The sequence below is a fragment of the Danio rerio genome, chromosome 12 (genome assembly GCF_049306965.1).
Source record: "Danio rerio strain Tuebingen ecotype United States chromosome 12, GRCz12tu, whole genome shotgun sequence".
In the NCBI taxonomy this organism is placed as follows: domain Eukaryota; kingdom Metazoa; phylum Chordata; class Actinopteri; order Cypriniformes; family Danionidae; genus Danio; species Danio rerio.
In genome coordinates, this window is record NC_133187.1 from 20,903,661 (window position 1) to 20,918,237 (window position 14,577).

At 35.4% G+C, this 14,577-nt stretch overlaps 1 protein-coding gene across 1 annotated transcript; it reads right to left on the reverse strand.

Moving 5' to 3' along the window:
* Positions 1-311: 311 nt before the first annotated feature.
* Positions 312-13,450, reverse strand: cdc42ep1a (CDC42 effector protein (Rho GTPase binding) 1a). Its single transcript, XM_005156182.6, has 4 exons — positions 13,290-13,450; positions 8,745-9,187; positions 6,531-7,320; positions 312-4,087 (listed from the first exon to the last, which is right to left on the reverse strand). Exons 3-4 carry the CDS (start codon positions 6,979-6,981, stop codon positions 3,483-3,485), a joined length of 1,056 nt encoding a protein of 351 aa, XP_005156239.2. The 5' UTR covers positions 6,982-7,320; positions 8,745-9,187; positions 13,290-13,450; the 3' UTR covers positions 312-3,482.
* Between the last annotated feature and the right edge of the window lie 1,127 nt (positions 13,451-14,577).

The following is a 14,577-nucleotide window of genomic DNA, read 5'->3' on the forward strand; positions in this document are numbered from 1 at the left end:
CTCATATAAATATTTTCTAAACATATTTGGGTTCACTTTTAATTTCAGTTTAAGTTTAAAATGACAACTACAGACCCACAAACCTTTAAACACTAGTGAGTGTCTATTTGATCATCCAATGAGTAGTCGAGACACGGCTTTGGAGACCTGTTAAACACAAATATAACACAGCAAAATCTGACTTCCTTTGGTTTCAGTCTGACACGCTTTACATTAGCTATTTATATATAAGCTTATTCTGAAGCTTGACATTCAAAAACGCCACATTTGAACCGTGATCACACTTGTTAAAGCATTTCAAGGCTGATGTTGTTCAGAGCTTTTTTTAATGAAAACTTTATTGCTGTCATAACATACAATGCTCTTTTGTAAATTTCTTGTGCAAAGCTGCACACAGGTAAAGTATGTACATATTATATTGTGATTAAGGGAATGGAGAGGTCAACCCCTCTGTCATAATAAACAAAATTCAAAGAAAATTTAAATCAATATTTAATAAATTTCATAATACATTGATAAACGTTGGTGACCATCGTATAATATACCTGAATACTGTGTTGAGCTGAGGATATTTATCATGTAATAAAGTAAAAAAAAAAAAAAAAAAAAAAACAATATGCTGGTTATGTTTTGTTTCTTATGAGAAAGCATTAACGCACATCACAGCTTTTTGCGTCACAGTGACATAGATCTTGTCTGGTTGGTTTCTCAGGAAATGTGTTAAAAAAAAACTGTCACACAAAGTCAGCCACAAAATGAACTATTAAACTACATGCTTGTGTTCTGCATATATACAAGTTAGCCAGCAGGTATATGTGGGTACTTCTACATGGATCACTGTACACTATGTAAAATAGAGGTTTACTTGAATTCTAAATAATTGCAATATAATAATCTGAATGGCGTATTGTTACCATTTTATAGCTAACTGTGCTTATTGTGCATTATTGTGGCAGATTCTATTTCCCTGCATGATGAAAAGGCTGACAAAATTGTAAATGCTAATAATCATTTTCCATCTTTGTCCAATATTAGCTAAATGTCTTTGGAGATCTACTCCTATAACTGTTTTTTTCCTGTTCTGCCTGTTTTGTACAGTATGTGGAAAAAAAACATCAACAAGATTTTGTGTAAATGACAATCCACTACTTGTCATTTTTCCCATTGCATATTTGAAAATTGTTGTTAACTAAACATTTAAAAAGTGTGACTTTCTTAAGTGGAACATAAAAAATAAAAGTTTAAGCTTACTATTATTGTTGCTTTTTGCCATATAATGAACCTAAATGAGAACTGGGCCTGTCAAACTTATAACTGACAAAAACGTTAAACAAAATAATCCACAAACTCAGGGTTGAACTCCAACTCTTCTTGAGTCGTATCATAATTTGCACGAGGAACAGACCAAATTTCCAGTCGATTTGAATGTTATCACCCGATTGAATTTGCGTTATCAGTGGTTATCAGATGATAGATATGGGTCAGTAGGGTCCTTCTGCATCTACTGGTAGGCTCAGGAGGCTGTTATCTTCCATCCACATGGTTAATCAGCTATAGATCACATACGGCTGCAGCTGGAAGTTAACAAGAATTATTTAAATTATTTATAAAATTTCCCTACCCCAACTCTAAACCCATCCGTCACAGTACTGTAAAAACAGATGTGATCTGGAGTCTTCTCTATCCGTATAGCTGATTAACCATATGGATGGATGGTGTAGAAAGCCCCCACTAGCCCATATCTATCAGCTGATAACCACTGATAACGCTCATTCAATCAAGTGATAACATTCGAATTGAGAAAATTTTCATTACATTTAAATTACAAAATGTATTTGTTATTCATTTTAACAACTTTAACAACCTAATTGACTGACAAAAAGATGACGTTATTCAAAATATCATGCCTTTTGTTCCAAAGAAAGAAAGTCATGGGATTTTGAAACGACAGGGTAAGTAAAACAATAATTAATAATCTTGAATTGTGTTAATGATTTGAAAATTCTGATCCTGGTTATTCTAACGTAAAATGGGGTAGCACTTTACAATAACAGTACATGAATAATGATGTGTTAATGTGAAAACTAAACATGACTTTTTTATAAACTAATGATGAGTTAAGGCATGCACTAATCATGTGTGAAAAACGACTACCTTAATTACTTGTTAGTACATGTTGTAATTAATGTATTAATTACCATTTCCGTTTAAGCTTAATGTGATCAACATTAACTCATGAGCTGTTAATGTAAAATTATGTCATGACTTTACTTGAAGGGGAACATCATCATTAACCCCTCCTCAACTACTCATGATCTCCTGTGTGTAAACTGTTCACGTTGATGTTGACTGAACACTTTTCTGTTGTTATTCAGTGTAAACACACTGGATGTACATACATAAGATGTTCATAAGCAGTTAAGAATGGGTTAATGATGATGTTCCCCTACAAGTAAAGTCATGAAATAATTTTACATTAACATATCATGAGTTAATGATGCTTCAATTGAGCATAAACTAATGTGGTAATTGACACATTAATTAACAAACCATCATTTACTAACAAGTAGTTAAGATTAAGCTGTTTTTTACACATCAACTCATTTGACTCATGTTGTAAAGTTAGTTCACGTATAGCGCACGCATTAACTCATCATTAGTTCATAATAAAGAAATGTTTAGTTTACATATTAACACATCATTATTCATGTACTGGTATTGTACAGTATTACCGAAAATGTTAGAAATCTTGTTAAAATAATTGTAATAATAATAAAGCACTAATTTTATGATACCTTCATAGTATCAATATACAGTTGAAGTCAGAATTATTAGCCTCCCTTTGATTTTTTTTTATATTTCCCAAATGATGTTTAACAGAGCAAGGAAATTTTCACAGTAAGTCTGATAATATTTTTTCTTCTGAAAAAAGTCTTATTTGTTTTATTTCGCTAGAATAAAAAGCAGTTTTGAATTTTTTAAAAAACATTTTAGGGGTAAAATTGTTAGCCCCTTTAAGCTATATTTTTTTCTGATAGTCTAACTTGCCTAATTACCCTAACATGCCTAAATAACCTAATTAACCTAGTTAAGCCTTTAAATGTCACTTTAAGCTGTATAGAAGTGTCTTGAAAAGTATCTAGTCAAATATTATTTACTGTCATCATGGCAAAGATAAAATAAATCAGTTATTAAAAATGAGTTATTTAATACTATTATGTTTAGCAATGTGTTGAAAAAATCTTCTTTACCTTCCAAAATTGGGGAAAAAAACAAAACAAATCTAAGCTAATTATTCAGGGGGGCTAATAATTCTGACTTCAACTGTATATTTTGACCCAGTCTTTACTCCCTTTATAACAAAAAAAGTTCCACAGAAGAAATAGAATTTTGACATGACAGTAAATAAATGAGGACGTCTTTTTCAATTCTGATTGAAGTATCCTTTTAAAAGTGCTGTGTGAATTCGACTTCTCATAATGTTAGACCTTGATCTCCTCATCCTCATCAGGATAGCAGTATGGTGCTCTCCTGTGAGAGTTGTTGGTGTTTGTATTCCTGAGTCCTCCACTCCCGTAATGACGTGCCAGCACATCAGCGGCCCTCTGGAAACTCTCTGGCTCCATGCCACGATCCTCAATGGGGAATGAGCGTAACTGATCACCCGTTGTCGATTTTTTAGGTGACTCATCATTCACAAAGTCTGAATTCTTCCATTCGCCTCCATATAGGCGAGTCCGACCGTCATCGTCTTCTCTCAGCAGGGAATCAACCAATGAAGTAGTTGCGTCCGAATCAGAGTTATACTCAACGGATTGTGCTTTTTCACTGATGGTATCAGGCTTCTCACACATAGGGCTGTCAATCAAAGCAAAAACTTCAGACATGAGGGAAGGGCCCAGATCAAGAGTGAAGGAGTTCATGGAGTCGGAGGGACTGATGGAGTCTGAACAAGGTAAGGATGGGATGTTTGTGTCCGTCAGCGAGCCTCGGTGGATTTCAGGAGGGCAGGCTGATGGAGAACTACCCTGGGCTGGACGCTCAGTGCGGGACAGTCTTGGCAATGTCACGAAGCCAGACTCCAAACCTGCAAAACAAAGAAAAACAAACCGCTTGAGTTTGACCAATAGAGGGCAGTAAGGACCAGCACATCACATTTAGCGCTTCCCAACTTCAACATAAGCAAAAGTAACAAATCATTTCTGCCATGTGGTTGGACTAGATGCATTTAAAGAGATAGTAACTCTAGCCCAATGTTTTTGTGTGTGAACTATGAAAGTTAACGAGGTCCAGATGTTATTTTAGACTCTTGACTTTCAATGTATGGACATAAATCCTGTGTTCTACAGAGTAATTTACATAATTATGTGAATAAATCACAACAGAATTTTCATTTTAGGTGAACTATCCCTTTAAAATGTGTTACACTGGCCACATTAAGCTCTTTAAAATGGATAGTTCACTCAAAAATTTAATATCTGCCACATTTATATTCTTTCTTCTGCTGAAGGAAGTTATTTTGAAGAATGTTGTTTGCCCATTGACTTTCATAGTGATTTTGTTCTATTGAGGGAGTCAATGGGGGTACCATAAACCAGCATTTTAAAAAATATATTATTTTGTGTTCAACAAAAGAAACACATAAAGGTTTAAAACCACATGAGAGAGAGTAAACGATGAGGTAAATTCCATTTTTGGGTGAACATTTACATTAAAATAAGCAGCGAATACAATTTACAGAAAAATATTTAGCTGATCCAGAAAACCTTCACATAACTGAATTCAGGGCTCTAAAATGGGATGTTTGCTCAGCACTAAAACATCTCATTCATTGCTCCCGGTCAGAATAGCTTTGGCATTAGGTCATCTGAAGTAAACCCTTAGTTTGCATACTAATACTTTCCATATATTGATAATTAAACTTATTATCAGACTGTTTGGTTTGGAACAGAGTTTATGAGCGTGTGGAGGTTTGTTTGTGAACAGGCTCTCCCGTGGAGCAGTCAGTGAGGCATGTTTGAGGTATTTGAATGGGTGAGGCAGATGCTGATCACTGAACTGTAAAGTCTGGCTCGAAGAAGTCTGGGATTGCCACAGGTGTTTAGATGGTTTATAAAAGACCTTGTGTTTGTCTAAAAGAGAGTAAAGTTAGCAAACAAATATATTTGATTTAGACAAAACATTTCTAAAATACGTCAAAAAGTTTGAAGTCGGTAAGGTTTTTTCATCAATAATATCATATATCCTCTTTTATCTGCAGCTCCCACACACCCTTGACCAGTCAAATTCTTCCTTTTTATCGTATTTTTTTATAAATCTTAAAATCATTATCAGAAATGTCTAGCTTTCTAGATTCAAGCCTTTATGCGAAGTGATCTTCAGAAATGGCAAAATTTATTGATTTAATTTTTTAACGATTTATTTTTGGAGTGTTTGTTGTTATTTCCACCCAGAGATACTACTTCGTCATCATCTTCATCAGGGCCGTCCTCAGATGCCATGGCATCGTTAGTTTCTTCACCCTCGGAATATTCATCTTCGTTTCTGATCTTTTTCTCATTTTTCTTGACACCTTTGCGTGACATTTTACTTCCCTATACTTTTATATTTGTGGTGCTTGATTTTAAATACAGTTCTGGTTGGTATTGTAGGATTAATTGCAAACTAGCACCAGAGCTAAAAAGTTGCGACCTGTCCATAACCGGAAGTTTCAGAATTATTATTTTGTGTTTGTTATTAAGATATAAATATTGACAGGAAGTGAAGTTGAATAGAAAGAGGGAGATGTTATTGAAAGTTGGGTGAGTTGGGACTCAAACTTGGGACGCAGCCTAGTTTTAGTATATGTTGGCACACTGATCACTAGGCTATCGTAAATGACACTCAATTTAATCAAATTTAATTATCCCAAAGAGACATCAGCTACTGGTTTGGTATGCATAATTTAGCCCTTTTAAATGTTTTTGGTGGATCCGTCTGAATAGGGATCATTCTGACTATGCTGTCACCTGAACACAGATTGTATTTATTTATTTTTTTTTCAGATTTTAGTCCCTCTTGGTTCTTTAAACACCCTAAAATGGTTCACACTGATTTGTAAACAAATTACACATCAACATCTAGCAAATGATGTAGTATAAAACATTCAAACTATAACAAGACTGTTCATGAATATCTACTTTTCCTACTAACCCTAATAGGAACACTTCACTTTTTTGGAAATAAGCTCATTTTAAAGTCCCCAGGTCCATCTGGAATCATCTGGGTATAGAGGAAGCATGTTTAGCTTAGCATAAATCATTGAATTATGCAGCGCTAGAAAAATGGATGCTAATAGTCTAATTCGATTCAATGATTTATGCTAAACTAAAAAGTTTGAATGGTTAAATGCTTTTTAAAAATGGTATAACTCAACAGATTTCTGTAAAATGAGCCTATTTAAAAAAATTGGAGTGTTTTAAAAAGTTTAGAACCCAATTCAACCATGTACACAAGTGTATACACACTGCATTTGAAAATGGTAGACTCACCATACAGGTAAGTGGAGTTCTCTGGTGTTTTGGGTGAACTAGGGAAGAGCACTTTCACAGGACAGCCATTAGGTGAGTCCACATCCAGCCGAGGGAGGGAAATGGCATTCTTTATGATTGGAGAAACGGCTGGAGGTGGGGGTGAAAGGTCTTTGGAGCCACCACGGGGCCTGTCGGGAGTCTTGCGGACATGGCGAAGCGTGCGGGTGAAGAATCCCTCATTCTTCTCTGAGGTGGAGGATTCTGCGTCTGCATTATTTCCTGCTCCACCATGGTTGCTCAGGAATGAGGTATCCCCAAACACATCCCCTCCACGGCCCACATGCATGGTGTGGCGGAAATCCCCCAAAGGCGGGCTGATCATTTCTGGGGTGAGGTCACCTTTAAAACGACGCTTTCCTGAGGAATGGGAAACCAGGCCCTTCAGGCCAGACAACTTGCCCAAATTCATGGCTTCTCCTGGTTCAAATCGTAAGTTTCCAAAAAAGGTTAAAAAAAATCCACAGCAATTATTTTGAAAAAGGCGAGAACAGCATAAGAAAGCAAATTATACACGTATCAAGCTTCAAAATCTCTCAGCAGAATAAAAACCGCAGTTGAGTGGAAAGTTTCTCCAAAGGCAGACACATTCAGCTATGTCCCGTTTTGGCCATCGGTCTTTGTTCATATCCAGAAAGATTCGGTGAAGATAAATGCGAGCTGAAAATATGCATGACTCCAATTCCTGAAAACCTCGGCTGCATATGTGGTCAAAGATTCTGGGCTTCACAGTTGTTCTGGGTTTGTGCTTCTGAAAAAAAATCAGTTCAGAAATAAATTCAGCTCTAGCTGCAGATATCCCTGTGGTTTAAGACTAAAACCATGTGCTACTCCTTTAGAAAAGCCAAGAGAAATAGCAAAATGTCTGTAAATAATGCAATGGTTGCTGAATAAGATTCAAATATGCCTGTTCTATAAAAATGTGATAATATGAAGTTTTTAATCCATCTTTTTATAATTATTGAGTGCAGTGCCCTTTAAATACTTCAATTCGGCTTTGAGTCTTTAGTCATTCACTTGCACCGTACAGCATTTCGGTCATTCACTTGAAGGGTATCTTGTTACAAAAGTATGCGTATTTACCAGAGCATTACTCCAGTGCCAGAACGTAAAAGCAAAGAGACACTGAGGCTGCATTTCACAATGGCAGGAAGTTTAAAAAAGAAAGACATTTTTATAAAAAATAAACTACATCAAAAATCTAAACAAAACCGCAAATAAATAAATAAATGAAAGAAAAGAAAAAAAAGGATGATTCCTTTAACCTACGATGAAAAATAGCCCAATGGTTAAAAAGTGATTCATAATTTAATTTATCAAGGACTTTTTAAGTATTCTTATAAGTTAATAAGTTAAATTATAAGTTGGAAGTAAACTATTATCACTGTTCTCGTATTCTAGTGTACCACTCGGATTTAAATTGGCCCACTTTGTTAATTAAAGTATACTTTTAAGTTTATACATTTTTGCAGTTTACAGCAGTTTTTGTACTGCAACTACTAATCGTTTACTATTACTTTGTTTTTGTATATTATAATTATATAATAACTGGTTAAATGCATGTACACTTAAATATATGCTCAAAATACTAGTTACACTGCAAGTGTATCTTTCTATGAGTAAAATTAATACACTTATAGTATATCTTTATATATATATATATATATATATATATATATATATATATATATATATATATAATTTTAAGTATTTATACTAAATATTTTTTGTTTTTATATAAATTGTTTAATGATTCATATATATTGAACAGTACTTGAAGCATATTCATATATACACTGCAAGTAAAGGGCAAATTATACTTGTACTATTTTTCTATCAATATAACATTAAAATTAGACCGAAAATACGACTTGTTTTTAAAATAAGAAAGTTTTTTTTCATCATACATTTTTAGTTTAAAAGAAAAGCAAGCTTAAATAATCCTCTTTTTTGTAAGGTAAACAAGGAGTGAAGTCCAATGTCTCATTCCATCAAACCACAACAAACTTTGCTTTGGCTGAGTTGCACATTTCACGCTAAATTGCTACCAAACTATGTGTGATAAGCACAAGTAATCCAGCCAAACCCTTTACCTGATTAGTGTCAGGTCATAAATCATATCCAACCTGCTGTTTGAGCACTAAAATGTAATATTGACTACTTAAAGCAACATACCTTCCTTTCTGTATAATCAATGTGACCGCATGCTTGTCCAGACCAAGTTCATTTGGTGACCTCTGACCTGCACCCCGCTGGAGTGTGAGGCGGCAGGGAGGTTTGTTGCTTTATCCCTGCATGCGTTTTCTCCACATGCTCCTCTACTCCCAGCAGCCACTGCTCTTGAGCCTTTGTTTTTTAAGGTACTCAAATCCAGCGGTCCACTCGCCAGGAATCCCCCGAGGGAGATAAAGGGGCTTTAAAAGCCAATAAATAAATTAAATGTAATAATCTGGGCAATAGTGCAGCTTGACGGAGGCTCCTTAAGGATTGGTCATGTTCAGGATTAGCCCCTAATCCCTCTTGCCTTCCTTCCTTCACCCCCAAATCTCCCCCGCTGCTGGCTTGAGTCCACTTAGATGTCCTGCTTTGAAGAGGTTCTTGTAAAATCAACAAACGTCCTGTGTGAGAGAACGAAACAGGTGGATGTTTAACACAGATCTTGATCAGAGCAGGCCAAAAATCCCAAACCCAGCGCATATTTCAGAATGACAGCACTGAGTTTGATCCTCTTTTTCTTGGTATTTTGGATTTACACGTGAATTATTTTTTAAAAGTATTTATATACAATTTATATACTTTTACAAAAAATTATGGTACCTGTCATTCATTCATTCATTTTGCTTCTGTTTAGTCCCTTATTTATCAGGAGTTGCCACAGCAGAATGAACCGCCAACTCCAGCATAAATATTATGCAGCGGATGAGCCGCAAACCCCATACACTTTTACATTCACACATATGGCCAATTTTGTTTACCCAATTCACCTACAGCGCATGTCTTTGGACTGTGAGGGAAACAGGAGCACCCAGAGGAAACCTGCACCAACACAGGGAGAACATGCAAACCCCACACAGAAATGCCAACTGGCCCAGCCAGGATTTGAAGCAACAACAGTCTTGCTGTTAGGTGACAGTGCTAATGATTACAATGTCGCCTTGTTTTAAGTATTTATGTACTGTTACATAAAATTACAGTACCGGTCAAATGTTTGGAAAATGTATGCTTTTATGCTCTCCTAGACTGCAATTATTGATCAAAAATCTTGTTAAAACATAATCTTTTTTATTTTTCAACAGTCACTAATACTATACTCAAGTCTTGTTGTACTTGTTAGTGTTGCAAAGAGGCAAAAAAATACTTAATCATTTCTGGTTAAAATTAAAAAAAAACTTCCCAGAAAGTTTCCTCAGGAGCTTCATCTGGAAAATTTGCCAATTTGGATTTTAACCAGGAATTTAGAGAAATTTATGGTGATAAACAGGAAGGAGTTCAAAGCATACAATTTACGTATTCAAAATGTGCATATGCAAACATAAACATTTTGTTTCTAATATAGATAACGTGCTAAATTTAGCATATCTGATTTACTGGCTGGCCACAACTGTTTTTTAATAACTAGTTTTATTAGGGGTTTAGCGTTACGGTATAGGACAGTAAAGTTGAGAGAGGAAAGTGTGGGAAGCAGAGAGAGGGAAACTTAAACCGCAAATCAAACTTGTGTCGCCGTGAGCACCTCAGCGATATTTATGTCATCATGTTTAACCACTAGGCTATTCAAGCCAACAAGCTATTTGCCCAAGTATTATCAAAACCTATTTAACAGGATGTAACATTTGGACTCAACTGCAGAAATATTGTGTCTATTGCTGTGGAACCTGAACAAAAGGGGGAAACCCCTCTTCCTATCCGAGTTCATGAGAATTGAATAAAAATTGAATTGAAATTGCATTTAATCATAAGTCATTTTAACCAAGATTATGCTGCAAGATTTTTTCCAGCTATATTTAACTGCATTTCTTGCTTTATGCTAATCTGCAGTATTGTAAATTCTCAGTTAATTCCCATGGAAAGTTTCCATTTTTAATGTTGCAGCCTTAATCACAATATCATTCAGATATGCTGATATGCTTCAACTGCATAATAATGAAAACTATTATTAATGAACAGGGATCATAAATAATGAATAATATAAAATTAAACAACTTTGCCATCACAAGAATAAGTGTCCTTTAAAAAAATAAATCAAATCGAAAAGGGGTTTTAAAATTATGATTTTTCCCTGAATAAATACAGCCTACTGTATGTATAAGCAAATATGAAAACAATAGGAATTTTTATTATTATTAAGAAACCATTAACCAGTAGAGTAATTAATATCAACTAATATTAGTTTCAGTTTTAAAAAGTATTAGTACTAGGTCAACATCGTATCAACCATGGGATCCAAATGGATTTAGGGAACATTGTTCTGAAAAGTAATTATATATTGCCGCATCTTCTGAGAAACTGTCCTATAATGTGCTAAACATAACATAACCAACTATTCCTCTGACATTCAGCAGAGCTCCTGTGGCCTCCTGACATGACAAACGGCAATAAACCAAAACACACTGTCACATAATTCTTGCAGCTGTTTCGAGTGGATGAAACAATGCCATTAATTCTGTGGAAATGGCTGTGCATTGTTTGAAAGTAGGAGATGCTCACGTCAACCCGTAAACCGCAGATTAATAGAAGCCGTGTGTGTAAATGCATTCATGGGGGAAACATCTCTGTCTATTACAGACATCCACTACAGTACCCATATCCCAGATTGGAAACATGTTTTTTTTTTCTCTCTCTTCTTTCTTTTTGTGGGACTGGCGGCTTTTCTTCATGTGGGCATAAAAGCTGATCTGTCTGATCTTTGCTTTTTGCAGCCGTCCACTCTAGATTCATATGATGTCATTAAAACAAGTGAACTGACCATCAATCACACTGAGCATTTATTATTTGAACTAAAAAACTGCGTTTCTTAAAGGAGTAGTTTACCCAAAAATAGACATTCTGTCATCATTTACTCACTGCCAAGCTGTTGAACACAAAAGAAGATATTTCGAGGAATGTTGGTAACCAAACAGATCACAGACTTTTATAGCCTAGTAAAGTTTCCTTACTATGAAAGTCAATGAAGACCACCAACTCTTTAAATACAAGAGCAAATTTAGTTTTGGAACAGCTTGGAGGAGAGGAAATGATGTCAGGGGTTTCATTCCAGAGAGAACTATCTAACATATTTCCCTCTTTCCCTGTTCGGCTAGGCTACACTATAACTTAGCTAACTAGATGAACAAACATTCGAGATAAGGCCTCATTTTTCCTTTTCACCCAATGCCCTCAATGTTTTTCTGGCATTTGAAGGGGTCTAATAAAAAAGTGACTGCTTAGGCGTAAATCTTGATTACAGAAATACACTCATTTCATCATCTGAACATATCCTATTTTTACTCAAAGCACTCAGCATGACTGTCTGGCAGACTTGAGTCCATGATGGAAAATACCAGCAGTGCAAACATAATCTCAGAGGTTTTATGTGAGAAAATACAATATACTGCAACTGGCTGAGTCTGTTTATTCATCTTTATTATCTTATTTGCACTTCTTTATCTTTAATTAGGTCTTAATGCTTTTTACACTACAAAAAATCCTGCTTGCCTTAAATGTTTCATCTGAATCAAATTAATTTTATGAGTCTATTGAACTTATACTCTGTTAAACTGACTTACAACAGCTTGTGCAACATAAAATAAAGTTAGAACATGACTAATTTAGTTTAATAAGTTACAATGACCTAAAAACATATGCTGTCTGGAGTAATTGATCATGTCATTTTTTTACAGTGTACTTGAACTACTGAACTATACACATGCATACATTTTAAACCAACAAGTATTAAATATCATTTTTCTTATAATTAGAGTAGCTTAAACCCAGATGAAAACAAACTACGTTTTTATTATTGAAAAAGAGTAGTAAATATGTATTTGGCACATTGATTACTATTTGTACATATTTGTGTTTTACAAAGTATCATGGTTAAACTATTTAGTGCAGCAAAACCACTGTGAATTACTGTGTATTAACAGTTTTTGGTATTTCATCTGTAGTAAAAAATAAGGATTCATTTTTGTGAGAGAACATATGAGACAGGGACAGATCAATGTTAATGTCACTATGTTAATATTAACATTAACATAGTTAATGTTAATGTCACTGTATTTCACTATACAGTCCAGAGATCCTGTAATTGTGTGAACTTTGGATATCATTGCTTCATAAAAATTGTCCCTCAATTTTTCACTTAAAAGGTTGCAAAAAAGTGAATGACTTGCTGTTGCTTGCAAAACCGAATCCTGAATAAAGTTACGTGAACTTAAAATCTAAGTTATGATGACTCAAAACCCTTATTTGTCTGCGCTCATAACGGATATGAAGTGCAAGTATGCGGTGGCGCGCGCAGACTAATTTTACAGCAGCATAGATTAGGTTTCATACGTCGTGCACGCACAATAAGCAATAACACACAACTAGTCTCACGTCTTGATCAAATTAGCACTCGTTATGTGGTTACAGCACACACTACTCGCAAATTTAAATTAGTTGATTCAATTTAAAATAGGGAGACAAAAAGTAATCTGTCGTTAATGTGACAATTCAGTACAGTAAATCAATAAAACTCACTCTTTGGGTAGATGAAAAATCGTTTCTCGTGCCCCCAAAACCCCCGACTGAGATTTATCTGAACAAAAGGTAAGATCCAGCAATCCAGCGTGAAACTTTCCTCCTTTGTACAGTGTTGAGTTTGAGAAGCAGCGGTCAGTGTGTGGAGCTCCGTCAGTCTCGAGCTGCTGGAAGCGCGTTTGGTCAGAGCAGAATCTGGGGGCGGGTTTTCTGAAGACTTTCTGGACAAGATCCATGTTCTCAATATGTGTCCAGTGCCACGACTCTCGGTCGAAGAAACTCTTGAATCAGTATTCTGACATTTTATTGCGTTTAAATTGACAAGGATTCATGTGTTATAGTCTTTCCAAAGTTTTAACTTCAGTTACAGAGGTTGGACTGAAACGCCTGCTTGTAAACAACAGTAATTCATTAGTATGGTGTAGGGCCTCCTTTTGCGACCAATTCAGCATCAATTCCTCTTGGGAATGACAGATACATGTCCTGCACAGTGGTCAGAGGTATTTTGCGCCTTTTATGCAGAATAGTGGCCATGTCAAAACGTTTCCTGACTCATTCCTCCAAAACACCCCAAAGTGGCTCTATAATATTTTGTTCTGGTGACTGTGCAGGCCATGGGAGATGTCATGGGAACTTCACATTCATGTTCATCAAACCACTCTGTGACCAGTCTTGCTGTGTATTGATGCATCATTAAAACCGTTCATTAAACAGTCTAGATTGTACGCTTCTTTAATTGGGGCTTTTCCACATCGTAACTCTACCAAATGTGTAAAAGAGAGTGAAGGTGGACTCATCAGAGAGCAATACATTTTTTACATTGTCCACAGCCCATGATGTCTCTGTTGGCACCATTGAAATTGATATTTTGCACTGGCACAAGTGACCAAAAGGTTTGGCTATAGCAGCCCAGCCATGTATGACCCTGTCGATGCACCCGATGAACAGATTTGGTGGAAACAGGAGAGTTGAAGTGCACATTTAATTCTGCAGTGAGTTGGTTTAATGTTATTTGGATACAATCCGGGTTAGTTCCTGGATATGCCTTTTAGACAGCTTAATCTTACGGTAATCTTACTGTTATATATGATGTGGTATGTTAATTTTAGATAGTAAGATATTGTAGGTTTGACTTTTTTATGAATCTGCTAAAGTATGTGTGATGTGTTGTATACTAATTTAAAGTACATCTGAAAATCACACTTTTGCTAAAACATTTACTAACCTGTAAAGAGGGAAGTTTTGGATCGTTTAACAAAAAAAAAATCCGTTTTGTATTGCAATCCAT

Excerpts from the sequence above, each read along its gene's own strand:
- cdc42ep1a (XM_005156182.6), bottom strand. The coding sequence starts at position 6,981 with ATGAATTTGGGCAAGTTGTCTGGCCTGAAGGGCCTGGTTTCCCATTCC. Across the intron at positions 4,088-6,530 it reads GAACTCCACTTACCTGTATG|GTTTGGAGTCTGGCTTCGTG; the intron begins GTGAGTCTACCA and ends TTTGTTTTGCAG.